This window comes from Nyctibius grandis, chromosome 4 (genome assembly GCF_013368605.1).
Source record: "Nyctibius grandis isolate bNycGra1 chromosome 4, bNycGra1.pri, whole genome shotgun sequence".
In the NCBI taxonomy this organism is placed as follows: Eukaryota; Metazoa; Chordata; class Aves; order Nyctibiiformes; family Nyctibiidae; genus Nyctibius; species Nyctibius grandis.
In genome coordinates this window covers 18,439,076-18,465,115 of record NC_090661.1, presented here as the reverse complement: position 1 = coordinate 18,465,115, position 26,040 = coordinate 18,439,076, and the positions used below count along the sequence as shown (strand labels likewise).

The 26,040-nt window shown below is 42.4% G+C and overlaps 1 protein-coding gene across 1 annotated transcript in view; it reads left to right on the top strand.

The window, feature by feature from the left end:
- Nucleotides 1–26,040, top strand: part of BRSK2 (BR serine/threonine kinase 2) — a 324,717-nt gene that overhangs the window by 217,646 nt on the left and 81,031 nt on the right. The window contains exons 4-5 of the mRNA XM_068398802.1: nt 12,882–13,022; nt 23,252–23,368. Of these exons, the coding sequence (XP_068254903.1) occupies nt 12,882–13,022; nt 23,252–23,368 (258 nt within the window). The remainder of the gene's footprint in view (nt 1–12,881; nt 13,023–23,251; nt 23,369–26,040) is intronic.

Below are 26,040 nucleotides of genomic sequence, written 5' to 3'. Positions count from 1 at the left end.
AGAGAGTGGTTAAAAAAAAATAAACTATTTTTAAAAACCATCATCCAATGGTGACCTCTCCTTAATGTCAAAACACAAGAAGGGAATGACTGTTTACCCAAAGAAAGTGTGTTGAATGGAGGTAACAATCCCTCATGGACTGTTCAGCCAGTCTTGTTACTGGAGCAATGCATTCCTATTCCGAGAAGTGAGGCTGCTGTGCCTAAGGGTTAGCTTAGTAGAGCAGGCAGTAATTTCTTTTGGATTCCCCATCCTCCTTTGGGGCAGAGCCTGCCATCCGCGGTGAAATGCAGTTGCCAGAGTGAGCTCATGCAGGCACTGAGTGGAGGCTGGCTCAGATGTTCTCTCAGCTGCAAGCTGAGTGCTCTATACTCAGTGGCAGAAATGGTCACAGCTCCATGAAGCCCGGTTTGCCCCAGCTGAGAACACAGGCCCAGATCTAATGCAGCCTGCTCTGTGTGCGGGAGAAGGGTAGCAAAGGGAAATGAGGCTTTACAGCCAGTAAGTTCTCCTTTAATCCTGAAAAGAGAGGCACCGTTTACTAGAGTACATTCCACTGTATTCTGGTTTAAAGTGGGGTAGGATGAGGCCTCAGGCTTTCTTTTGGTTAAGAAAGAGAGAATATTTTTCTTTGTGATCCTTGTTCATTTGTATGTTGTGTGATCTTAGGTATACATACACATAAACACAGGCACGCTTGCATAAACACAGCATACAGCTGAAGTGTTTCAGGTAGGTGTAATATATTCAGGCAGTGGAGACAATGTATGAATACATGAAGAAGAAAGGCCATGATCATCACTTGGGGTGAGGGGATGGGTTATAGAGGTGCTGAAGCTTTCTTCTTGTTCTGAATGCCTGTGAAGTCAGCAGCTGATCTGAGCTTTCCTTCTTTACTCCAAAAGACTTGGGGCTGTTTTGCACCATGTGAAGAATATCTAGTGCTCAGAGCAGTGGCAATGGTTTTACAAGATTTCCAAAAAATGACTGCATTCCTTGACAGGAAAATACCTTAATGCTGAAGATCACCTTGAAAAGCGCAGCACCCAGTATCTTTAAGCTATATCTGGATATCCTGCCTGCTAAAAGATGTTGGGGTCCCAAGCAGGCTTTGCCAGTGACCGTTTAGCTTTCAACAATCACTAAGTCTTCTTTGTGCTGTAGTTCCTCTCCCTGTAAGATTGAGCTGTCTGCATCTCCCCGCAAAGGCACTGAATCCCTCTGCTGAAAGATACTGACTCTGTGAAAGAGCCAATAACTGTTAATTATGTTTCATTTTTTATTAGTCACTATTTTAAAGAAAGGGCACAATGCAGAGCTTCTGCCAAGCCTCTGTGTTCAAAATTAGAAACAGCCATGGCCTTGGATAAATCTAAGAGGTGGAAGAGAACGCCTGTGGAGGGGCGAAGTGTTACAAGTGTGTGGGGGCTGACAAGTGTGTATACATGTACTTTCCCAAATAATAAGACACAGTGACCTCTAGTTCTCACCAGCATCAAAAAAAGGATCGCGCTCTGGTTGTGGCAGCACCTTTCCATCATGCCTGCCATGTCAGCAGTAACGGTAGTGGCATGGTTTCAGAGGAGCTCTTGAATTATGAGTGATATTTCAGATGCCAGAGAGTAATCACGATGCAGCGCTGGGGAGTATTTCCTCGATAAATGTTAATTTCACAAATCATGTTTGACTTTTGGTTTATGATTTAATTTGTGACAAGGGGCTTTGGTTGAGTAGATTCCTAATGCAACCATGAATCAAATCCATTTTCCACAGTATATTTAACACTGAAAATGAGTTTTAAAAAATAATAATAAAAACGTTAGCCTATCTGTGTTATCCTAGCAGTCATTTTCTGTTTGTTTTGGTGGTTTTTTTGCCAAGTGGTTGGAGAGGTGGAGATAGCTGTGAGCTCTAACACTTCAAGCTCTTTATCCAGCATTTTGAGTTGTCTTATTTAGTAAGACTGTGGACTACAGTTCTAGGTGCATAGGGAAAAAAACACTGCTGCCCTGTGGCTCTCTGTATGTGTCCTGATATACCACACCAGATATACGTTATGTTGGCTAAATTAGCAATATTACTGACAGTTGAATTATTTCGTATTTGTTGTATGATCACACTGACGGCCTTCAAGCAAGATTGGGAGTCCATAGTAATAGGTAATTTAGAAACAGCTATAGACAATCTATGCCTCCCTGTCTCCCATCATGTAATGTTAATAAACAAAATAGCCAGGAAGGTGGGGTCATCCTCCCATTTTAAAGATCAAGAATGAGTTAAAGTAGCCTGCTATGGCGTAAGCCCAGAGTAGTTTGAGAACTTATATTGCTGATTCAGAATGGGCAATGATCAATGAGCTACCAAAATTTGTGTGTGCACATTGGTTAGTCATTTTGACTAACCAGGTTCAAACAGTTAGGAATTTTAGGGAAATGTAAATAAACTGAGGGAATAAGCAAGGTGATAACAAAGCTTTGGTGTGTTCTGTAATGCATATTGGAGAGGAAACACTCCTTTGGTCATATGGTTTCCTCATTGCAAATGAACTGTGGGAACCTGGGTGATGGTCCTCTTCTCTGTGCTGTATATAGAAAAGGTCTTTCCTGAACTGGCCTTAGATGGAGTTTGTGTAGCAACCGGAGAGGAAGGTGGAGTTCATACACTGTTAGCAGCACTGCCACTGTGAATGAGCAGGAGGTTCTCATTAGCAGAATTGTTGAGGATTAAATAACATGCAAAGCCCAGTCCTTCATGAGTGAAGTGGATGGCTCAGATTTTTTTCTGGGAAGCAATCTTATGCTTTAGTCTTAAATCTCTGATATGTACATTCACTGCATTTTATGCGATAAATTCAACTTTCCTTTTGATCTTAGAAAAGCAGTTGTCCCACTGTTGGAGGAGCTGCTAGCATGGCAACCGAAGAGCCATCTTATAGTCCACAGGAGATGGACCTTTCCTTTCTAAAGAGGATAAAGCTGATTGATACAGTTTTGCTGGAGAACTTCTGACAGGGGTGGCATTATCTGTTTGATCTCATTTTATTAGCTATTTAGTTTAAATTACCGAGAGTCTGGCAGGGAGTGGAAATGAGATAGAATAAAGACATCCTAGGACCACTCCATGCCCTTTTCTTTCAGGTGTTTATACTAGTATTTCTTAACTCCCTTTCCATCAAAGTCTGTATATATATAGCTGTAAATTTCTATTTATAGGTGCATACTGGTATTTGTATATATATGTATAGATTTATATTGATTAATTTTTAAATTTTCACACTTAAGATTTCAAATTTTTAAATTTTGTGGGAGCATAAGACATTTTAAATGTCTATGTTGTACAACTTGATCAGCATTTTAAACAATCTGTTTTGAGAGAAGGAGTGGACATCAGAATATTGTTCTCTGAAATGCACCATGCATTCATCACCTTTTTCCAAGCACAAGTCCATTTCTCATCATTCAGCAGTACAGTGCTATCACTGGGCAAGTGCCCAAGCCTTGCTGCAATGTACACAACACACCACCTCCTGATTTCAGAGGTGAAGGTGCTTCCCAATGAGCCAGATAACAAAATTAAAAATGTCCTCCTACCCATGCACAACTCACATTTCTGGCTTATACAAGACCACCTGACAGCAGGAGCCAAAGACTGACAGCTCTGGTAGTATCTGCAGAGGCATTCATGCTGCCAGTCCTGTCCTGCAGGGTTTTCCTGTAATTCTGTTTATTTTTGTTGAAAACATTGTGAGGTACCAGAGGATGCAAGAAAGAGAAAAAAGGGTTCTGCGTGTTCTTCTGTTATTGGTAGTCCAGGACTTTGACATTTGATCCATCTGCGGGGAAACCTGTCTAAAGGCAGGAGGAGGATTCAGAAAGTTGAAGTGGCTCCAAGGGCTCAGTGTGGAAAATTAATTTTGTGGTAGGTATGCTTCTTGGTAGTCTGGATACAGGAAAAGAACATAGAACAGGATTGGAAGACAAATGGTGTTCCACCTGAGCCTTGATTAGAATTAAGAGAAATATTCATAACCAGCTACTCTGACCCCTTTTCTTCCGCTGTCGACTTGTTTTAGTACTATCAGGAATTACAAGCGCGTGTAGCCAAAGGAAAGCCAGTCAGCTGGAGGAGTGGAGCCAGCGCGTGTGAGGTTTTGAGTCAAGGGTGGGCCTGGAGACGAGGAGCTGGCTAGAGGCCAGGGGAAGGGGTACTGCACCAAGGACAACTGTCCGTGCTTGCAGGAGGGATGCCAGCCTGGCACAAAGCAGGGCTTACACAGAGGTGGTGGTGATGGTTAATACTACACCCTGTGCAACACAGTCTTAATAAGCTCTACCCAAAAGCCTGACTGTATCTTCTGCTCACTGCCTGACACGTGCACTTGCATACCATCCAGGCCGTGATGCTGGGCTTGGGAGAAAGCAGGCCCATAGTGGAGCAATTCTGTAATGTGAGGAAAGGTCAAGGGCAGATGTAGCTCCAGAGCCACAGTATATTTCAGTGCCTAATTTCTCTTTCAGGCTTCTGTAGGCAACGTTGTGTGTGTCTGGGCCCTGGATGTTAAAGGAAAGGCCACTTAGCTCTGAAGAATAAAACCCAAAAGTATATGGTCACTAGCAGAATTGCAGCAGTGAGCTGATGGATTTTTTCTCAGCTCTGCCTGTCCTGTGCTGAGGATCCATCTGGCTGGATCCATTCCATAACATGTGCCCAAACAGGAGGCTGCTGCAGTGCCTTGGCATTCATGACTACAAACCATGAAGGCACTGCTCAAAACACCTTTCATCCCCAATAAATCAAAGGTACGGAGCGCAACAGCGTAATCTCCTACTACCTCTCTTTTTCCCAAAAGCCCCAACCTGTTCATGTCCAAACGTAATGAGCAATCAAATACAATCTCCATTCAAACAAGCAGACTAGAGTTGAAATTGTCTTTTGGAAAAAAAAATCTTAACACATACACATTTTCTTGCAGGCAAGGGGAAAAAAAAAAGAAAAAAAAAAGAGTTCCTGGCCTGGTGCCAAATTAGGGTTTAAAAATTCATGCCAGCCATAAGAATTTATATAACTTCTGAATAATTTATAGACTGCGCCAATAACAAGGGGCTTAATATCTGATAGAGATTATTTAATCAATAGAAAACAGTGCAACGAAAAAGCCGTCAAAGAATTACAACATGTCAGTCTTGGCTGGGCAGCTTTTAACCTCTTCCCTGCTATACATATGTCCGTTCATATATATGCATGGAAGGACATTTTGTAAGTAGGGTGGTAGCGTGGAAGAGGAATCACCAGGGCTTCTTTTTCTGGAGGCTTTTCTTCGGCAGTCTGCTGTTCCAGACAGATCCCTTGCTGATTCACTAGAGCTTTGAAATGTAATGAGTTTTCTAGCTCTTAGCTGAGTTGGTCAAAAGCAGTAGTTACTTTCTTGTGAATAATCTGCTGGGGATTTTGAGTTACTATGAGATGGTTCAGAGTTCATCAAGATTGGTGGCAGTGTCTAGCACATGCCATTTGTGGTGCAGCCCTTTCCATTTGTGTTGGATTCGGTGGCCAAACTTCAAGAGGTTTTTACAGATGTGGGCACTAATAAACATAAGGACAGAAAAGAACTGAAGACTTATCTGTCTTTATAAAGGAGATTCTTACGTGACTTGTGTCCCTGGCCTCAGTAATTGCTTAGACATCTGCATCAACACCGAAGTGTCTTGATCCATGCCATGTTCCCCAGTTTTGGCATTATTCTCGTTATTTTTATATAATAATCAACTATTAAATGATAAAACAGAGTAACTGAGCTTCTCAGCAGGTGTGGTCATTTCATGAAATGTCTTACCCATAGGCATCACAAAGCAGTAAACTCTTGAGCATAGAGGAAACAAGCAGGAACTCTCCTGATTTTTCTTGTCTTTGTGTGTATCTCTTTCTGTGTAATTGCATCTGGGTTTTGCATCTTGCTGGAGTGCACGCCTGAAGCTGTACATCTTAAAAGCTAGCCTGTGCCACATGAATATCCAGTCTAACTTCTTGCATAGTGAAAGTCCTAGAATTGTCTTCATAAATTGTCTTCATGTATAAGGCTGAGAAAACAGGAGCTGCATACCCACACTGGGATGTGTAGTGATGGGCTGCTGCGAGCAATACCATCTGGCAAGAATTTTACTATTTCACACCATTCTTGCTAATGGCTTAAAGACAGCTTTTAATTCTTTACAGATCATAACTGGTGTGTTTGTTTGGGATTTTTTAGTTATTTTGCCATAAATATCTGGTAATGCATGGTCCTGGTGTTCTCTGTGCCAGTTAGTCCTTCTTTAACAGCATTTTTCCAGACATTGATCAGAGACAGCCTGATTTTTTTGTTACAGTCCTGCTTTGGAGGTGGCATGTAGCTGCCTTGCCTCAGTGAGAGCTCAGTGAGTTATTGCTCAAAGCTCCTTAGGGCTTGGGCAAAAGCACCCTTTAATAAGGTGTAGCATAGTCCACCAGATGGGAAGGATAAATCATCACCAAAACTGTCTTTGTTGCTGTTTTAAGTGGTGTCTGCATAGTATTGTAGTGCAAAGGCAATCTGGTGGTGGAGAAGACCTTGCTGTGCTGGCACTGGACAAGAATGGAACAAAAACAGAGCCTATGCCCTAGTCAGCTTACAATCCAAAACACAAAGCCGCTGTTGGAAACCCTGTGATGTGGACATCCAAGGTGTTGTCAAGCATCACAGCAAAGAACAGTCTCATGATGTAGCTCTGCCATTAACAGTGACGCTCTTCCAAGTGTAGGGAGGGTGTTGTGAGAGCACAGAATCGCTTGCCTGGATATTTAACAAGGGAATGGTGGAATCTGGCTTTGGAGGCCAGTCAGAGACTGAAGTCAACCTCAAAGGCCAAGGAAGAGATCCTAGATTGGTTACAGAAGGGGTTCTTCTAGATACAAGGTATCTAGAAGTGAAGGCCACTAGTTCATTTTAAATATAGTATAAAAAAAAGATGCAATGGAGGTATGGAAGGAGTGGTCCAAGTGGAAAGCTAATAAAATGATTATGCAGTGATGATGTGATACCTATTTTGAATCACCAGCAGTGGGGCAAGAATGTATTTATCAAAGTGAAAGAGATGATGATGAATTAATTTAGATACAAGATATCTAGATAAAAACAGACAAGAAATTTTAGCCATGTAGGTGGATAGGAAAACCATTATCTTAGAGGTATAATAAAGAAAACATCTAGAAGATACTGGTACAACCAATTTGTAGGTACCCGAAGAAAGCCTGAGTCAAAGGTAACACCCACACTACAAGCCAGAATCATAATCAAACAAGCAGTGTTGTCGCTAGGGGTAGAGAAAAGAAGTGGAATGGGATGGTTAGGCTAAGAGTTCTGTTTAATCCTTGTTGTGTTTCAGCAGATGATAGGACAACCGAAGATGTTAGAAATTAAAACCAACATCTTAGTTTATTCATGAGAAGAGAAAGAAAACTTTACTGATTTTTTTATCTGCATTTGCAATTTTTTTTTGTATGTTTTGGGGCAAAAGTTGCAGCTTTTTTTTTTTTTTTTAACTTCTGGTAGTGGCATCATAAATCCTCACAGCCCTGTCAGGTAGTTAGGGTAGTTGGATACAATCAAAAAATATGGTGATTATAGACAAAATTGATTGTTTCCAGGGGAAAATGGACCATCCTCTGTGTTTATAGGAGTCCTACTGACATGAAGGATTTGGAAAAGACTAAAATAACTTAAAGGATAGTGTGTCAGGTACAGGAATGATGTGAAACTGGTGGGCTGTCACATCTTGTGATCCTCAGAATACAGACAAGTTGGAGTAATGAGGAGGAGAGGCACAGTGCTTTTTTGTTAAATTTCCAGTCTGAGCTACAGAACAAGCCACAGTCAACCATGGGGAGGCTACTGTGAATTAGAGAACTCTGGAGTCTGTGCTGGTTCCTGGTATAGCCAGAATCTGGGGGGCACAAAGGTGTTTTAAGACCACATTTCTCTGCTTTCATCTTGACTACTCCATCTCTTTCACATGCAGAAGTCATCCCTCCTTTGCTATATTGTTTAGTTTTCATTATTATTTCTTTGCTGTTTTGGTTCCTGGAAGAGTAAATAAAATGAACTAAAAAGAAAGAAAAGAACCTGGGATTATTCTAAGCTTGCTTTTATAAGATGCATACACGTCTCTGATATGATACGTAGTGGGTCATTTGAGGTTAGGAACTCATAGCTTTTATTGGGGAGCTGGTGATGATGGGATGCAGATGGAAAAATAGCAAAGGGAATAGATAGAATGCTGCTGCACTCCAGCAGATGAAAATATTCTTGTATTAAGCATTCGGCTTCTTTGCCTTTAAAGACCAAAGTCTTGTCTCCTTCAAGCTCTGAAACTTAACCAGAGATTTTTTGTTTCATGTCTTGGTTTGTAGCAGGGACATGAGATAACATGCAAGACGTGGACCTTGGTGTCTTTATGAAAGCAAACTGTGGCCTGTGAAAACTTTTGCAGCCTCTTAAAGAATATATCTAGTGAGGAAAACATGTAATCGAGAATTTATTTTTAACACCACATGCACTTGGCTTCATATTGACTTGCAGAAGCTGATGTTTTCTTGCTTTTCTGGTGTCCTAGCAAGCAGAGAGGAAATTGGTGGTGGGGACAGCATAGAGTAGAAGGCACAAGGGACCACAGGTGCTAATCCCAGCTCTTGTACTGGGTGACTGTAACCCTGGACAAGTCACTTTGCTTTGCAGTTCCCTATTGATAAAGAACAGGAGGTTAATACTTGTAATGCGTCTCTCATGTGAAATGCAAGGATTAGAAGAGCTGGTGTGTGTCCAGAGCATCCAAGATATGAGAGCTAAATGCTCTTACAGAGTCTTTTGTCCTAATGTAGCTCTTCTCTGTATTGTCACAGCAGGTGGTATGCATGCTGCCAGCCAGAGGCTGGGTCTTTCCTTTCCTTGAACCTCCTTGCAATGACTATTACAGAGCAGGGTTTCCTACATCTTTACAGTGGGAAGACTGATGCTGTCAATCTTACGTAGACAGGATTTTTAAAAAAAAGCTTCATTCACCAGTAAGTTACTTTTCATTTCCAACTGTAATTGGAGACTAGTTCTGGCTACTGTTCTGGGATTTTTAGAATTCACTCCCTTGCTTAGAATAAATGGGAAAAGTAGTACTATAGTGAGATGAGGACCTCTCCTGTCTGTGAAAGATAAAAGGGAAGGGGAAACTCAGGAAAATACTTCTTTGTGTTTTTCTCCCCTACAGGCTATGTGTTATTTACCTTCTCCTGGATCCTCGAAGAGTTGGCATTGGCATACTTCCAATCCTATAGCACTTTGCTAAAGTAAAGGATTTTAGATGCTGATGTGGACTCAGGAGGTCTGGATTCTCTTCTGTACCACAGATGACTGAGAAAAGATGTAGTGTCTGAATGCCTTATTTTCCAGCCTCTGGAATAATGCTCTTTCTTTTGCTTTTTCTGTTTGGCTTTTCAGAGTGTGTATTCTCTTCTTTTATGGAGTCACTCAGACACACTCACACAAGCGTGGATAGATGGATAGATACAGATATACAGCATTTAGTGGGGATTGTGTAAGCCGTACAGTGGTAGTTAGAACTGGTGCAACACTTGGAAATGTTTAAACCCCTCTTGTCAGCCTGTTTGGAAATAACATGTGTACTACTACTATGCCATGTAATGCACCAGCAAAACATTGGCTTGCACAGAGATGGAGGCAGGTGCTGAATTATGCCCTTGTTTAGTCAAAAATCTCCTAGTTGAGGGCTATCCTAAAAACGCATCGTACTGGAGGGAACAGGGTTGGCGGGTGACCAGCTGCAAATCCGAGCTTAGAAATCCTAGCTGCAACGTAACCATGTAGTACTCGTGGAATGATCCCTGCGGCATTTATTTGTTGCACTTGACCATTGGGGAATGTGTTTGTCGTCCTTCTCACTCCTGTCACGTTGGGGGCTTTGTCAGATCAGAATACATCATCGCTGTGCTTCTCTGTGTCCCTTGACTTGTCATAGGCACAAATCTTTTTCAAATGCTCTCTCCTGTTCATTTCCATTATTGTATCCGGTGCTTCTAGGTGGCAAGCAAAAATGAATGACCTTGTAAATGCTCCTTGTCTTTCAATTTGTTTTATTTTTCATACAACGTGTCAGTGCATTTTTGTTGAGTGTTTTTAATAAGATGAAGTTGATGAAAATAAATTGCTTTGCAGTTCCTGCTGTGGGTGACAGAAATGCTGGGTCTGTAATTTTCCAAAACTGTGCATTTGAAACCATTGTGGAGGGTGTTCTGTATGCCTGTAACAGCAATCAGCTTCATAAAATACCTTCCAGGAAAAGAAAGCAGCTATCAATTTGAATTTTGGGGGCAAGATGCACTGCTGTATCCAGCTTCTGCTGGGCACAGTGAGAGAGGGAGCTGTCAAGGAGAATTTTAGGATTGATTCTCTGCCAGCCTTGGGTTTGCCATATGGGGTAGTTAGCCAGATCTGTCTGTGGTATGAAAGGGAGAATGAATTATATAGCAAACCCTCTTATCAGAATGTCTGTTAGCCAAGGCTTGGAAAGTGGGGATTGGGACTTGAAAATGTGGACACCCCAGTCCCCATTGCTACTGCACATTGGCTTTCTTCTGAGCGGTTCAGTGTCTTGCTCAAAAAATATAATGCAGATAAACAGTGATCTCCATATTACCAAGGTGTACTCAGTAGGCAGTCTGATCTCTCCAAGAACAGATGAGTAGTTAAGATTACCCACATATTCCAAATGTGATTTTCAAGTCAAGAGTTTTCTCTTTTTTGCTCATTTTAATGAAAAAAAAAGGTCAATATTACCATATTTCTTGTAACTGTTTCTATTTCGATAGAAAATGCAGAAAATACCATTTTAATTCCCTAAAGTTTAGAATTTCATTTTGTTGTCCACTTTTTTGTGCCTTTGTACTACTTACTTAGCTGGCAAGACAATAATAATGTCTGTCTCTTACTGCATTTTCTGCTGCATCTCTGTAAGGCAGGGAGATGCTTTCTCCTTGTGCTGGCTCAGACCTGACACATGGAAGTCGCACAGGAGCTGATGACAGACCAGGAGCTCAGGACCCACTTTTGCAACTTCAAGGCTAATGCCATCATCATTAAGCCAATTTTACTTTCCTCAGAACAGCTTTTACTCCTTCTATTGTTCCATCTTTTTCTAAACATTGAAAACAGGAATAAGTAAGCCCCCAAATTTATAACAATCTTCTCTTTCCATTTCAAATTTAGAAATTTCCTCCGAGATTATGCTGCTTGAGGTATAGAAAAGACAGTATCCTGGTTTAATTATTTTCATTGTCCACTCAAATTTGAAGAGTTGGGTTAATACTGGTAATAAAACTAGCTTGCTGTAAAGCAAAGCATTGAGAGGTGGGGATCATACTGCACATACAGTTCGGCCTGGTCTGCTGTGCTGTTAGGAGGAGGGGACAGAGAAGTACACTCAAAATTCGGAAAAATATCTAATTCTTGTTTGCAAATTTTCTGGTGATGTCTCTCAAACAAACTGCCAAAGGTTTGCATGCCCTGTCCACCCTTGCATTGTTGCTTTAGAGAAGCCACCTTTCAGATCACATGCCTTGCCATGCAACCCTGAAACTCACTTCAAAGGACTTAGGCAGTAAGGGAGGAGGACAAGTTTCTGCCTCCCTTACAGGGTGTAAACCAGCTGAGAGAAGCAAAGAAGAAAAGTGATTTTTCAGTAAAAATAATAGTAATTTGTTGTTTATGCTTGTCATTTCAGATTCTGAATAAATAATCTCACTGCATAATTTCTTTATCCTGTTTTAAAATAGTATATTCTGGGAAAATAAGCAAGGAGACAGTAGAGCACAAAATCACAATAGAGATGGAAAAAGTCCACGGAAGTTTCAAGCAATCCTCTTGCCGATAGAAGTCGATTGCTTAGTCCATATTATATCTGGTTTATTTTTAAATGGTTCAGTTGACGGTGTTCTGCCACTTCCCTGGGGAAACTATTTCATTCCCACTATTAGGCAACATTTCCAGAGATTTATACTAAGTTTTCCTCTGCTTGGATGCCTTTCATTGCCCCTGCTTACAACAAGACGATCCATCCATGGCAAGTCCTTTCCTTCCAGAAGATTTCACTCTTCTCTCTGTGACTGCCAGGAGTGCTATGTGAGGTTTGGGGTTTCCTTTCTTGCTCCTAGGTCCCTGTTGTGCCACATTTATTCACTCAGTGTCACATTTTTCACAGATGAGTTGCAAGGGAGGGCAGGTACTCCAGCAAATCACTGCTATTCAGCAGCAAAAGCTGAAGCCCTTATGAAGACTGCACACACGTGGTTATCTTTTTTCATAATTTAAACTATTCACCCTTTTTTTTTAACTCCCTCTAGTTTGTTGACATCTGTCTGGTTCTCAGGTGTCCAAGGCAGAACAGTATGTGAGTGCAACTTTGCTGCAGCTGTTTTATAAAGGAACTGTCAGCTTGGTTAAGGGACCTGAGGCTTCCTAGTATTCAGTCTCACTCCACAGTAGCTTTAAAAGCTGCTGTGAAAGCTTATACCTGATTATTCTCTTCTTCCTCTCCTGGTCTTTTGATTCATTTTTGGCTTCTGGATTATGTCTCACTATTATATTGAACACTGAATCCAACAGCGGCATATCTGAAGTTAGCAGAACTCCTGTTAAAAATATTAATCGCTCCTGATTTTAAAATTCTGATTCTCTTCCACTGTTCTTTCCAGAAGTGTTCTGCTTGACCACGTGTAAATAGAGATGTTTATATATAACTCTGTGTGTGTGAGGGGTTGGTATGATAATGTGCTTACAAAATCCTGGCTTTGTTATTTTCTAGGTATTTGGTGCTAGAACATGTGTCAGGTGGGGAGCTCTTCGACTATCTTGTAAAAAAGGGAAGATTGACACCAAAAGAAGCCAGAAAGTTCTTCCGACAAATCATCTCTGCTTTAGACTTCTGCCATAGTCATTCAATATGGTGAGTACGGCCATTTCCAACGGGAGTTACCTGTTACATAAAAGCACAGGATAAAGGGATCTTATTTCTTGATACTTTTACTTAATAGTAAGTAACTGATGTTGTAAAGCTCTAAAAGCATTGTGTAAAGTGCTGATGTATTTTTTAATTCTTGGCCGTCTGTGAGACACCGTGCCAGTCACAGATAGACTTTTCATGGAGAAGATTGTCTGTCACTTCTCACTGGAGGAGCATTCGTTCACAGGGAATGCTTTGACCAGGAAAACCAAAACCACCAAGGAAAAACAGTTTAATTTCCATTATTCTTGGGGCATTTGCTAATAACTGAGGATTGCATACACTATATAAGAATGAATCCCTGAAGAAACTTGGGATAATTACAAATATGGCAAATTCATTTTATGGCTTCCTTCAGTTTTTCAGAAACCTGCTGGCTTTTGGCAACCTTCACTGAGTCCCTTCTGGGCATTTGAGTCACTGTTGCCTTTAATTTCCTTTCCAGTAGGGAAGAATTTCCTTGATCTGACTGCTATTGATACTCACTAACTCCATCATATGAGTTAACCATCAAGTGTGGTTTAACCTGTGCTTTCAGGTGGTGTTTTAAATTGGACCGGTTTCTCCTTCATCTTCAGCAAGTTTAGGTAATTTAAATTATACTGAAATCGAGTTGTTATAACCAGTCTGAGCACAGAGTTTCTGTATAGCTGCCGACCCATAACTGCCTGCTTATTTTTCAGAAATGCAGCTTCTTGCAGTTAGATTGGCTAGGGAAGACCATTTACATTATGTCTGCGTGGCTGCTTCTCCATAGCCACAGACAGCCGTAGATCCTCCCCCTCCAGGAGGCCGAGGGCCGCTGATAGATACTGCTGTAGTTGGATTTGCATAATCACTGTGTGGTTACTTCTTAGTAACCGTACAGTGATTTTCTGTACTCCCAGTTTTGTACTGAGAACTTGCAAACCAGACATCCACAGCATAAATGACCACGGCAAAAACAGATGCCTACATATTTAACTTGCTCTTCTAGCCCCCTCCTTCTACATCTCTGACTCATTTAAACAGGAAACATTCAACTGAAAGAGAGCATATTTCAAATAAATGGAAAGGGAAATAAGAGCCTTTCTTGAGTATATATTAAGAAGAGTGTACTGTTAGCGGAAGAGGCAGTTCAAAGGTGGTGGAGCTGGGTGAGAAGGTCCTGAGGGCAAAGCCTACCTGGCACAGGCAGGGTTACAGTAATCAGAGAAATTCCCTGAGGAGCCAAGAGCAGTTTGTGTGCCCTAACTAGAGGATCTGTTTTCTCTGTTGGCAGAGACCTCTAACAAGGTTTATTCTGTGAATTCCACAGATTTCCTCCCTGCTGATCAACTGAGTTGAGTGATCATGACTTTCTTATAATCAGCATAATCCTTGGTAGATTGTACAGCTGTTATTTTTTATGTACACTAGGCAGTGTAACCACTGGGGGATTGCATACATACATGTTTCTGTTCCCTATTTGGCTTAACGCTTAGAGACCCAATCCAAGAAGACTCAAAAATGTTTAAGTACAACTGAAGAGAAATTAGGTACTCTTCCAAATGAATATTCCAGAGAAATACCGATCTCTGTTGGGACAGAAGTTCCTATGAAAGCATGCATATATAAACATACATACTAGTCCTTCGGGCTTGTGATGGATACCTCTTGATATGGTAGACTTTAATAAACTGAGTGAGGATTGTGGTGAGGCTGTCAGACAGACAAGCACCTCTGCAGGTTTAACGATATGTGGAATTTCCAAGGCAGAGTGCATGTCTCTCTTGAGGAATCCATTTTCCTCTGTTGAACATATTGGATTTTGGGCAGCAGTCTTGTTTAGAAGTAAATCCCCTGTCTCCTTCCCAACTCCCACTTGACTAGCATCTAGTGCTGAATAAGTTAGCAGTAGATCATAAGCTCTCCCACCCTCCAGGTCACTCTGAGACCTTTGTGGTCTGTGTTATATTAGACTCTCTTATATTCTGGACTGTTATCATTATACCCTTTTTGAAAATCAGAGCATGCATAAATATATGTGTGTGCATATGTGTGAGTATAAAACTTAATGTGCTTTCCTAAGCAATGAAGCCTGACCTTGTCCTGTCATGGGGCAGTGAAATGACAAATCATCTCATCAGCCGGGTTATCCAGTTATGACCACGTTGAAAAATGAAGGCTTCTGCTTTGGTTAATGACTAAATGTGGATGCCTCTAACCTACTGGCAGAATACATTGATAGCCTGGTGTCCCCAACCCCGTATCATTGTCCCATCTTCTTCCTGTACCTCCCAAAACACTGTGAAATGTCTGTGGCTTACTTTTGCAGCAGTGTGTAACCACATCCAGCTTTCACTGCTCAAAATGTATTGATGCACTAGGATTCCCAGACCAAAGAATCAGAAAGGATTCCCCAATCCTCCTGTCTGTAAAAGGCTTCTGCTGCTACTGTGTGGAGAGATCGCCTGTGTCTGAGAGGTGTTTTCAAACAAGCAGCTCAGACAGGGAAGCAGAATAGGCTTGGAGCTTTAGTCTGTCTGTGTGTTGTTTTAAAAAAAAGCATGAGCTTTCTGTTCTTATTTTATTTAATGGAAACAGTGGGGAAGATTTAATGTACCTCACTCCGAGGTGCAGTCACTTATGGGGTTTTGTGGCCATGGGGGAAAGCTTATAGGTAACTCACTGTAGGGTTCCCTAAGGACTTTTCTGTGTACGTGGCACTGTGCCGTGCTAGGGACCCACAGACAACCATGGGTGTGAACAGACAGCACCGTGCAGAAGTATTATGTGGGATGCTGCAAACAGTATATCTGTGTTACCTTGCTGCTTTGCCTGAGCTGGCAAGCAGAGTGGTTAGCTCAGTGATGCAGCATTATTGCTTCTGCTTCCAGCTCTTCCTCTGTGCTAGCTCCGAGGGCTCTGCACCATGCTGCAGTGCCCGGAGCAGACGCGCTCAGCAGGGGTGCAAGAAATGGCAGAGGAACCTGGGGTTCCTTGGACATCAGTGTAAGACCATCTTAGCCTAGGAAGTTTTCTTTGGACGCAACTGATGTTTTTTTCCCTAAGCTGCCATTCACCTAATGCTGGGTGTCTGCTTTCCTAAATTCAGGGCCTTTAAGGTGTCTCAGCTGGGTGCCCCAAATCAATAGTCCCTTTTGAATATCCTGCCTCCATACTGTGGGCGAGCTCTCAGCTAATTCAGTGCCGGCTATGTTTTCTATCAGAAACAATGTAGGAGCACATATTGGGGTACATCGCAAATCCTTGCTTTCCTCAGGAAGAGTCTCTTTCATCTTGAGCAAGGGAACGCTGCAGCGCCAACGGAGGGTGGGAGCCGGGCGAGGAGAGCTGGCGGGCACCTCATTGGCTGCGTGTGACATCACCGGCGAGAGCTGGGATTGGTGGCGTGCGTATTTTGTGTGTGTTGGGTTTTTGCTTTGGTCAAGCTCATATTTGGTGTCTGTATCTCAGAAGCTGACAAATAAAAATATGATTACAGAAAACGCCCCGTGGCAAACCTTATTATGGCTTCAGAGATAACAGATAATGCCAATTACTGCACAGGGCAGTGGTGACATTGAGAGGAAATCCCCTGCGGTAATGAGCAGCAAGATGATTATTTCATTTTACTTTTATTTTGGTTGGGTTTCATTTTGTGTTTTTTTCCTGAGCATGCACGAGAGGGGGTTAAGGCAGGTTCTTTATGAATATTGATAAATGACAATTATGAGGACCCTTTCTCCTTTCATTGCCTGGGGCTGTGCCTGCTGGAGTACGCACAAGGCTCTTGCTGAAGTGTGTCTGTGTGTGCATGCGTAGGCACGGGGGGGTGTGACTTAGAGGGCTGAGGCAATGAATAAGAGCTTTGTTTGACTTTGCCTTGTGTTCTTCTTCCCGTCAGTGCAGGGGGGGAAAGGCTACTTATAAAATAATGCTTCAAGATTTCACAGCAGTAATGCCAAAGTCTCTGGTATATTCCTGCGGGCAGGAGCTGCAGAGCACTGTCAGTAAACGAAGCACGCTTTTAGGGAGAAATCTGGGGTGTCTTCAAGAAACAGAGAAAGCTGAAGAATGCCAGGTGCCATGTTCTGTCAGATAGTGCCACCCTCTTAGCGACTTCTGCTCTGCCTTGCTTCATTTACAACTAGCATGCTGTAGTGTTCTGCATGGATGGTCTGTTGAACACTTAAGAATGCAGCAGCTGGACAGTTTGAAATCATGACTCAAGGCCTCCAAATGTGAAACTGGTCTAGCAATTGTGGAATTTAATAAGGTTGGTTTCTGGGTTTTTTTTTTTTCTAGTCCTTGAGTCTTTAGGTTTTCAAGTTTTCTTTCAGACCATCAGAAGTGAGGAAGGTAACTTTTTCCCTTGTTGAGATCTGAGATTCACCAATCATTGCCTGAATCCAGGAGTTTCGGATCTGTGATTGAAACTCACTCGAAAACAATGAGGAATTTTCAAATTTCCCTTGTACAGGGAACCAGAGAAAACCCATGAAGTACAGCAGCTGCAATGCCAAAGGCAAAGTTACCAGCTCAGCTAAAGTCAGAGGACATGTATTTTTGTAAGTTTACTTCTTTATATAAGAAACTCAAAAATGGCATAATCTTATTGTAAGCATAACCAGGTAACATTCTCTGGCAAGCACAGCAGTGGTGATCAGATTTGACAGTCTGTTCTGGCTTTGAAATACATGAATATATGTTTTGAGGCAAGATTGGTAAGGAAGAGCAATATATTTTAATAGATCAATGGAAATAATTGTTAAAAAGCAAGCAAGGTTTATGCACACAAGCCCTACTCCAGGTCTCCTGATGTGTTTATAGATGTTGTCCTTTTTCCTAGCTGTAACTATATTTAGTTGCTCTGCAGAATTCTGTGAAAACTTACTAAATTTGAGCATAGCAACCATGGCTGTAAACAAAATTCTTCTGTAGGTAGATACAAGTTACACATTCGGATCTGATTTGCAGAAGCAAGAGAAAATAAGATGAAAGGCCTTTTCTGCTCAAGAAAATTAAAAATATTGCTTCTCATACTGTTAATTATTACTGATAAATTATTTGCATCACATCAGACACACTTAAGAGGCATACTGCAGAACAATTATTCTGTGGTCTGGCCCTTCTGGGAGTATGGGGTCAGTAAGAAAAGCGTTTGCAAAGTAGCCAACAATCTGATTAGTACAAATGTCCTGCAACTACTCCAATTAGGAGGTTTCTTGGGTTGGAAATCTGTGACCTACAATGAGTTGTCATAGAAACTGATATGAACGTTTCAGCTCAGAAATCACTTTAAAATAATGGGTTAGTTCATCATCTTATGCCAGGTGACATAGCTCCTTTGAATCCAAGATCTGGAGTCTGTCACTACACCAAAATCTTCTGCCAAACCTGGGTGACAGGGAGAGACTGTTTCTCTTTTTTATGTGTGCTGCAATTGTCTGCAGTACAGATACAGGGATATTCCCGGAGTAGGAGGACAGGCTGGAAAGGCAACAAAAAGAGCTAGAGGAGCTGTCTGAACAGCATCTCTGGGAGCGACCACAAAGCAAGCGTGGCCGGTGTGTAAGTGGGAAGCTGGAACATGCTAACACATGTGTGTGCCTTTCATTTTCTATGCACCACCTCCAAGAACTGTGCCCATTTCCATGGGACAATTTTTTCAGACCTGTCTCTGTATCCATCTTGTGCTGCAAGGGAATTGTAAAGCCTTTGTTGTAATCTGTAGAAGAGAGACATTCCGGAGAGTCTGACAGTTTGTGCTTCCCTGTCATGGCTTGTTTAATGGCACCCTTTCACTCACACACTTTCCCTTCAAAAGCCTGCCATATACAGGCTTCTGGAGCTACCTTCTTGCTCCGTTGTCTTGGTTGAGGAGCTCTGGGCAGTCTGTGGCCACCCTGGATCAGGGTTACACTGACGACTTCTGCAGTGCTGCATTTCTCTTTGATATTGTTTCTCAGCATATGCAGGGCTTAATAGGAGAGTTTGCCATGTTTGTCACTAAAGAAGCTGCTTTCTTCTCTTCCAATTTTCCAGCCATGTGATAAAGCCCCTACAGCTTTAGAGCCTTTGGAACAACAAAAGGGTAACGAGTCCTCTGTTCACCTGCAGAGAGAGGAGTTGATGCGGTCATATAAGACATGGAGAGCCAGAGAGATCAGCTGGAATGGGACCAAATTAAATGCATTTACTCTGCAATGTTCCATTAATGCCAAGTAATTACCACATACAGTGGGATTTTTGTTTTGTTTTGTTTTGTTTCATTTTGGCACAAGAGAATTCTTTCCAAATATGAATGCATGAGGCTATCCGGGCTGCTGGGCTCTTAGGTAAATTATAACAAGCCTTCCCTATTCCCATATATTCCTCTCCCTTCCTTCTGGCATTTGAAAAGCTGGCAATACAAAGATGGGAAATGCAAATACAGAGAGGAAGTCTCATTCCCAGTGGCAGTGATGCTGGTTCTGCCAGTCTGGTGCAGACTCCTGGTCTGACTTCTATCCCCAGGATGCTGCCTCAGCAAATTCAAAGTGGTCCAAAGATGGACAGCAAAGAAATGTTCCAGCTAGAAGAAAATTTTCATTGGGGCATAAAATTATCTTGTGGTTGAATGTGCAAGGACTGCCTGATCCCACTGGCACCCTGATCTCTGAGAGGAGTGCTGCCACAATACAAAAAAAAATACTCAGGCTGCCATGAAATTCCTCTGCTAACCACCCATACTGGACCCTAGAGACTGTGTTGAAAGGGAGATGGAGAAGGGTTAGAGATGCAAAACTGCCATATGAGAGTTCTTGTATTTTAGAGCAGTATATTTAGTAATAACGTAGTAAATGTAGCAATTCTCGACAGACTCCACACTCTCCTCTCTGCTCAGTGGGCTGTAGTGCAGAGCTGATAGTTTTTCTTGATTTTGTTTTGGTGAGTGTCTGGAGCAACCTTTAAGGTCTGTTGCCACTCCAGATTTCCTTTGGCACATACTATCCCAGTTGTGCAAATCCCCAGATTTCAACTTAAGGCTTTCAAAATGCTCTCTGGGAGGTGGGTCAGGACCTCTGCCTAAAGACAACCATAGCCCATGTAGGCTGATCGTTCATGGAAAAGCACTGCACAGCACAGTGAGGTGAAGCTTACTCCACATTTGGAATGTGGATGGTGGCACCCCCTTTTTCCTCTCTCTCTTGCAGTGGCTCTCCAAAAAAACCCCTGAATGTATTTGCCACTTTATAGGAACCTCATTTTCCCACTTGATCCTCCCTAAAAATCCAGGCCTAAAACTGTCCGTGTTGTGGATCCCAGCTGATGGGAAGACAGGATGAAATGGGGAGAAGGAGATTCCTTTCCACCAGTGAATACTGTACTCATTTTCACAGGTGGTGTCCCTTCCCTTTCACCACCTCTCAGTGGTCTGTGAGTGGGGCTGGTTCAAGGTTCACACACATTCTGCTCCAGGCTGGTAGCTTTGAGGCATGGAAGGGGAGCATTTTTGCATTTCCTTTAGCTGCACCATTTTTGTGAAATAACATGAGATGTTTTGCAGTGAGCATGCATCTAGGCTGGAGAAACACTTGTGGATGTCCCATGCTTAGGTCATGCTGTGCCTTGATCAATCCTTTCAATTCTCTCTTAAAAAACTACATGATTTTAGGATAAGCAAAGAATTTCAATTTTTAGGTACAAAAGGCACATGTCAGCAGTATGCCTGCTATAGACTGAACATGTACAAATGGTATCAGCCAGTGCGCAAACAGCGGAACAGGCACGGGCAGCAGCACCCTCAGCTGCTACACCATGTATCTGTTCAGCAGTCAGCCAAGAGCAGTTGCTAAGACTGAAAAACAACCATAGCTGCTGAAAAACCATGCACAGTAGAAGGACACACACTCAACTTGAGCTGTGCGGGCGTTTCTGGTTTCATAGCATCGAACAAGCACTGCTCGCTTTACAGGGAGCTGTTACTTGCCACTGAGCCCTAGTCCTCAGACATGAGAACTTCCGTGCATCTCCCCAGTTGGATGAGGTCTTCTTCCCAGCAGCCCATTAAGGAAACTAGTGGTAAGATGAGAACTGTCCAGGATGTCTGCTGGAGGAAAGATTAAATCCCACACTATTGTCTCATTAGTGTCCAGCTTTCCTAGCTTGCCTTAGGACTGTGGGCTCTTCATTTCATTGCTGGGCTTGGAGCATGTTCAGATTTGGCAGATGTTGACGATCTTGCCTTTGTCCAGGGCCGCTGTCCTTGATGATGGCATTCGGGGTTCTTTTCGTGGCCGTTACCTGGTCATTCACTGCCTCTGGAACGTTTCCTTGTCACTCATCTCCTGCTTTTTTGTCAAGTAGGTATGACTGTCTTGATAGTTATTATATGGCTGATAAGTCTTCTGTCTCCAGTTACCTTTAAACTTTGATTTCTGTGAGAAAGATAGATTTGATAAAGCACCTTTTGCTTTGTCAGATGAAAATACGCACAAATCTGTATCGTACTGCTCCATTATCTACCGGATTGTTTGCCCATGGTTAACAAGGCCACTTTAATACGCAGGGTTCATCATGTTTATACAAGACTGGAGACCAAATTTTATGCTCTTTAAAAGGTGAGGGGGAAGGAATCATAGGATTCAGTGACAAGTTAAATGACCAGTACCTGCTTTGAATGTGCACTGTTTTGCTGGAAGTCTCCTTTGGAAATATCTGTTACACTTCCCAGGTGTCCTGTTACAGTGTGCTCTGGTTTTGCATAGAATTGACCTGCATTATTTACATGTTACCTCTAACTGATCATTCCAGACTTCTCTTCAGACCACAGGAGATAATTTCCAAGACATTGTTATACCTCTCATGTTTCTCTGAGAGGGTAGAGACTGTCCTTGTTTGCAGTGGTATACAGGTAGAATTACATTTGCATGCATGAGGAGCGCTAGAGGAATGTCTTAAAAAGTGAAGAGGAAATGCCATGAAGATAAGGATGCCTGCCATTATGGGTGTCATTGGACTAGACTATCCTAATGCTGGTTCTTTTGCTGAGTTCAGTTTCTGGTCAGGGTAACTGGTTTTAGTGGACCGTTGTTGCAAATTACTGTTGTTTGCCTGACATTCGCATGTGTTGTTGGCTGGCCGTTCCCCACAGGTTTGTGTTCGGACTGGGCACCAAAGCTGGCCGTTCTGCCTGCAAGGTTTGAGTGCTTGTATTTGGACCTTTTATTAGCAAGACATCAAAGAGTCGTTTTGCCTACTCATAAGCAAAAACAAGAAAAGAGCTGCTGCTTTAGTCTACCTAAAGTGCTTCTCTCATCTGACTCTTCAAGAGTTGCAAATAAAAAGAAGAAAAAGCAAAATCATCACAAATTTTGTGCAGAGATTTTTGTCTTTGGATATAAAATCAAGTAGATGTAATAGTTGTACAAAAGCACTTGAGTACTAACAAGCAGACATGGGTGCACAGTGGTGTCGGCTGTGGGTAATGTAGATTAATAAATCAGTCAATATATGATACCTTTGATTTAAAGCAGGAGTTGCCATCCTGAAGATCATGGCTGCCCGGCTCTTCCCGTGTTGCCAAATAGTGAGAGAATTGACCTTTCATGGAAAGAAGGGAATCCTCTCTCTTCCTTCCCACTGCTGGCACCCTCAGTTATAAGCAGTGCTGGGTTAAAGGGATTTCTCCATCAGAGCTAATTACCCAAAATTACTTCAAAGCCATATGCCTATGTAAACAACTCCTAATAGGGGCTTTTTGCAGTAGCATTTATCCCAAGGTTGTTTTTTTCTCTAGGTATCACTCATTTTGTTTCCTGTTGTTGACAGAATATATTGATGGTGCTGCCTTCTACCTTAAGGAGCTGGCATATGATGGAGTATATCAACCCTAAATCCAAGCTGAAATTCTCCTCCTACCTATTTCCCTCAGTCTCTCCCTCAGATTGTGTTGATATTACTGGAAGTTAAAGATGTTCATTTCCTATCAATCAGGGCACTGCAGGCTCAAGCCTTGCATTCATCAGGAGTGGGCATTTGGGATATGGTCTGGAGTATTCCAAAGATTGGATCTTGGATATGTGTGTTCTCCTGCCTAGGACAGGAAAAAAAATAAAATAAATTAAAATATAATAAGTTGGATGCTATGCTGTATAAATAACAAGTTGTGGACTCAGAAAACTGTTGTGGACAATTTAACTCACATTTTGATCCTCTCTTTACAGCCACAGGGACTTAAAACCAGAAAACCTACTGCTGGATGAAAAGAACAACATCCGGATAGCAGACTTCGGGATGGCATCACTGCAGGTTGGGGACAGCTTGTTAGAAACTAGTTGTGGGTGAGTGTCTCAGAACATATTGCAAAAATCAGTGATAGATTCCAGACATAAAAGTTGTCTATATTAAGGGTTTCAATAAAGACCTGCAGACTTTCACCATTCGTTGTTATTTCCCAGCAAGATAATAAATCTATATGATGCATATAGTATATAAGATAGCTAAAAGAAGGTTTTTTAAGTTCTTTACAGTGAAAAGCAAGCCTCTGTAGGTGTCACATGGATATAAAAATTAAGGCTTTCAGGTTTGGATTCATTTGCATACGCTAGTGTCTGTTTGCTTTCATTGGCCGTATAATTTTTGGGAACTGAAAGCAGTAGTGTTGGCTGTTTTAAGAAGAGGCTTTAAAAATATTAGGGGGTGAAAAAAAGTGAATCTAGGGGACCTGAGATGGAATTTGCATGTCCTGATTAGGCTGCCTGCTTGCAGTTCTTCCTGTTCATGCTCCACACTGCTTTGTTTCGGCTCCCATGCAGGATTGACAGGGAGGCAGCAGGGTCCTTTGCAGTTACAAGCAGGGCATGAATGCAGATACAAAGGAGACTGCTTGGGGGAGTATTGCAGGGGCAATCTAAAAACATTTCCATGGCAATTCAGTTGCCAGCAAGAGCTTTCTAGAAATTTCCAAAGGAGTCAGCAATAAGCCCAACAGCTGAGCAAAGCCCAGGTGCTTGGCCAGGGACAGGATGTGCTCTCCAGGGACAATGCCCTCTCATCACCATTGCCTCTAGGGGCACCACTGGACCATGCACCCCCCGACTCCCCATAGCTATGGCTTGGTGCCGTGTTGACTGTGCAGGGAGCTGCCACAGTGAGCTGTGGCAAGGGCAGCAGCTGCATCAAGCTGCTGCACGCTGGCACCACTACACCAGCTTTTAGCTGTGTCTGAATTTGTTATAACAGCGAGCTCAGCAACTGGAGTTGCAGACAGTACCAACAGATTTCCACCTCCTCCCATACAGACCTAGTCTTCCTGGCCTTTGGTAGGATGAATCTGATGACTCCAGCCCAGCCCCATCCTCAGCCAGTTACAGTCTATGTTTTTTCAGTCTGTGCTTTAAGCCAAGGCAATTCAGGGTAGACATGGAGCCATCCTGGTTCCCTGTACAGCCCAGCCACTGCCTCTCAGTCCAGAGCTGTACAGCTCTGCTTTACAAGTTATGAATAATGGATAGCAAAATTATTTGAAGTTCATCACGTGATCGAATGCTGGTTGATGAGTACACTGAGACCCACTCGTTCCTTCCTGTCCATGTCAACTCAAGATTTGACCTCTTAACAGCACAGATGAAAAGCAAGGAGGTATGAGTCTGCACATCTGTTGCTTGCAGCTGCTTTCAAACCTCCCCTCTAGGAAATGAAGTCCTCCCTGCAGTTACCACAAAGCCTCTATACTCTTCAGATAAAATTTTCCCCCTTCCTTCCATGAAAAAAACAAGAGGAAGTATAAAAACCAACCCAGTCTCACATTGCCCTGTAGGATTTTTCAAACTCCTCGGGAACCTCTCGATAAGGTTCCTGTTCTTTTTAGCACCAGGATCTGTTATCCAGGTCTAAAGTCTCAAAGGGAGACTTTCTTTCCATAAGCTGTGCTGGAATTCAAACCTCCATGCTTCAAGCAGAGCTAGCCCCCACATTGCGGCCTTAAAAAGCGCTAATAAAGAAGTCAATGGAATGGAAGAGACGTGCCTGTAATAAACAGAACACAGCAGCAACGCTATGATCTCCTGCCTTGCAGATGCATTTTAAGTGTGGTGCCAATCACTAGGCCTCCGTGTGAGCTATTACACCACTTCATTAATTCTCCTGGCATGGAGCCCAGCATGGCTGATACTGGTGTCTTGTGATCTCTCTGGTTTGGGGGGTGAATGGAGGAAGGAAGGAAGGAATATATAACAATATGCCACACTGTTCACAAAGAAAGGCAATCCAGTTATGACACCCTTTCCCTTGGAGCACACACAGTAACCAACCTCAGAACTTTTCAAGGCAACAGTTTTACCTGCCCTTGTAGTTGGTACTTTCAGACAGCATGAAAAGGAGCAAAACAGAGTGAGTCATGGCTGAGATATGGAACTTTAATGAGATGCTCCTCTGTGCACCCAGAAGTTGATTTCCAGAATGGTTTTATCTGTGCTGTGAACACTGATAATGAGATGAAACTGTAACATTTCCATTGACAGTCACTCAAGGAGTCTCCAGGTATTTCTGTCAGTCAGAGTGGGAGGATCAGATGGGGTTGAGCCATGTGATGCAGCTAACTTCGTCAGTACAGCAGAGCGGGTAGAGTGCAGTTAAAAATCCTTTACTGTCACAAGTGAACTGCTAAGTTTAGTCCAAAGTTTGGGTAGGCTTTAGTTCACCACAGAGCCTTGACTGGCCTCATGAAGATAATCACATAGCCTGAAGTATGCTGAATTGCATACCTCAGAGTCAGTGTTTTCTGGGAGCTACTCCTTAGATCTGCACGGTTTTCTGGAGCACTGATGGCTACCTGGAGAAAACAATAAAAGTTCAATCCAGTTGTGTTTGTGCAGGAGAGGGAGGTAAGGACGGACTTGCTGTTTCATTGACATAATTTGTCACTGACAAACTGCACATTGGGCCTTGACTGTAATTAATCCCCATTACTGGCAATGTATATTGTGCAAATCCTGCATATACACAGCATAGA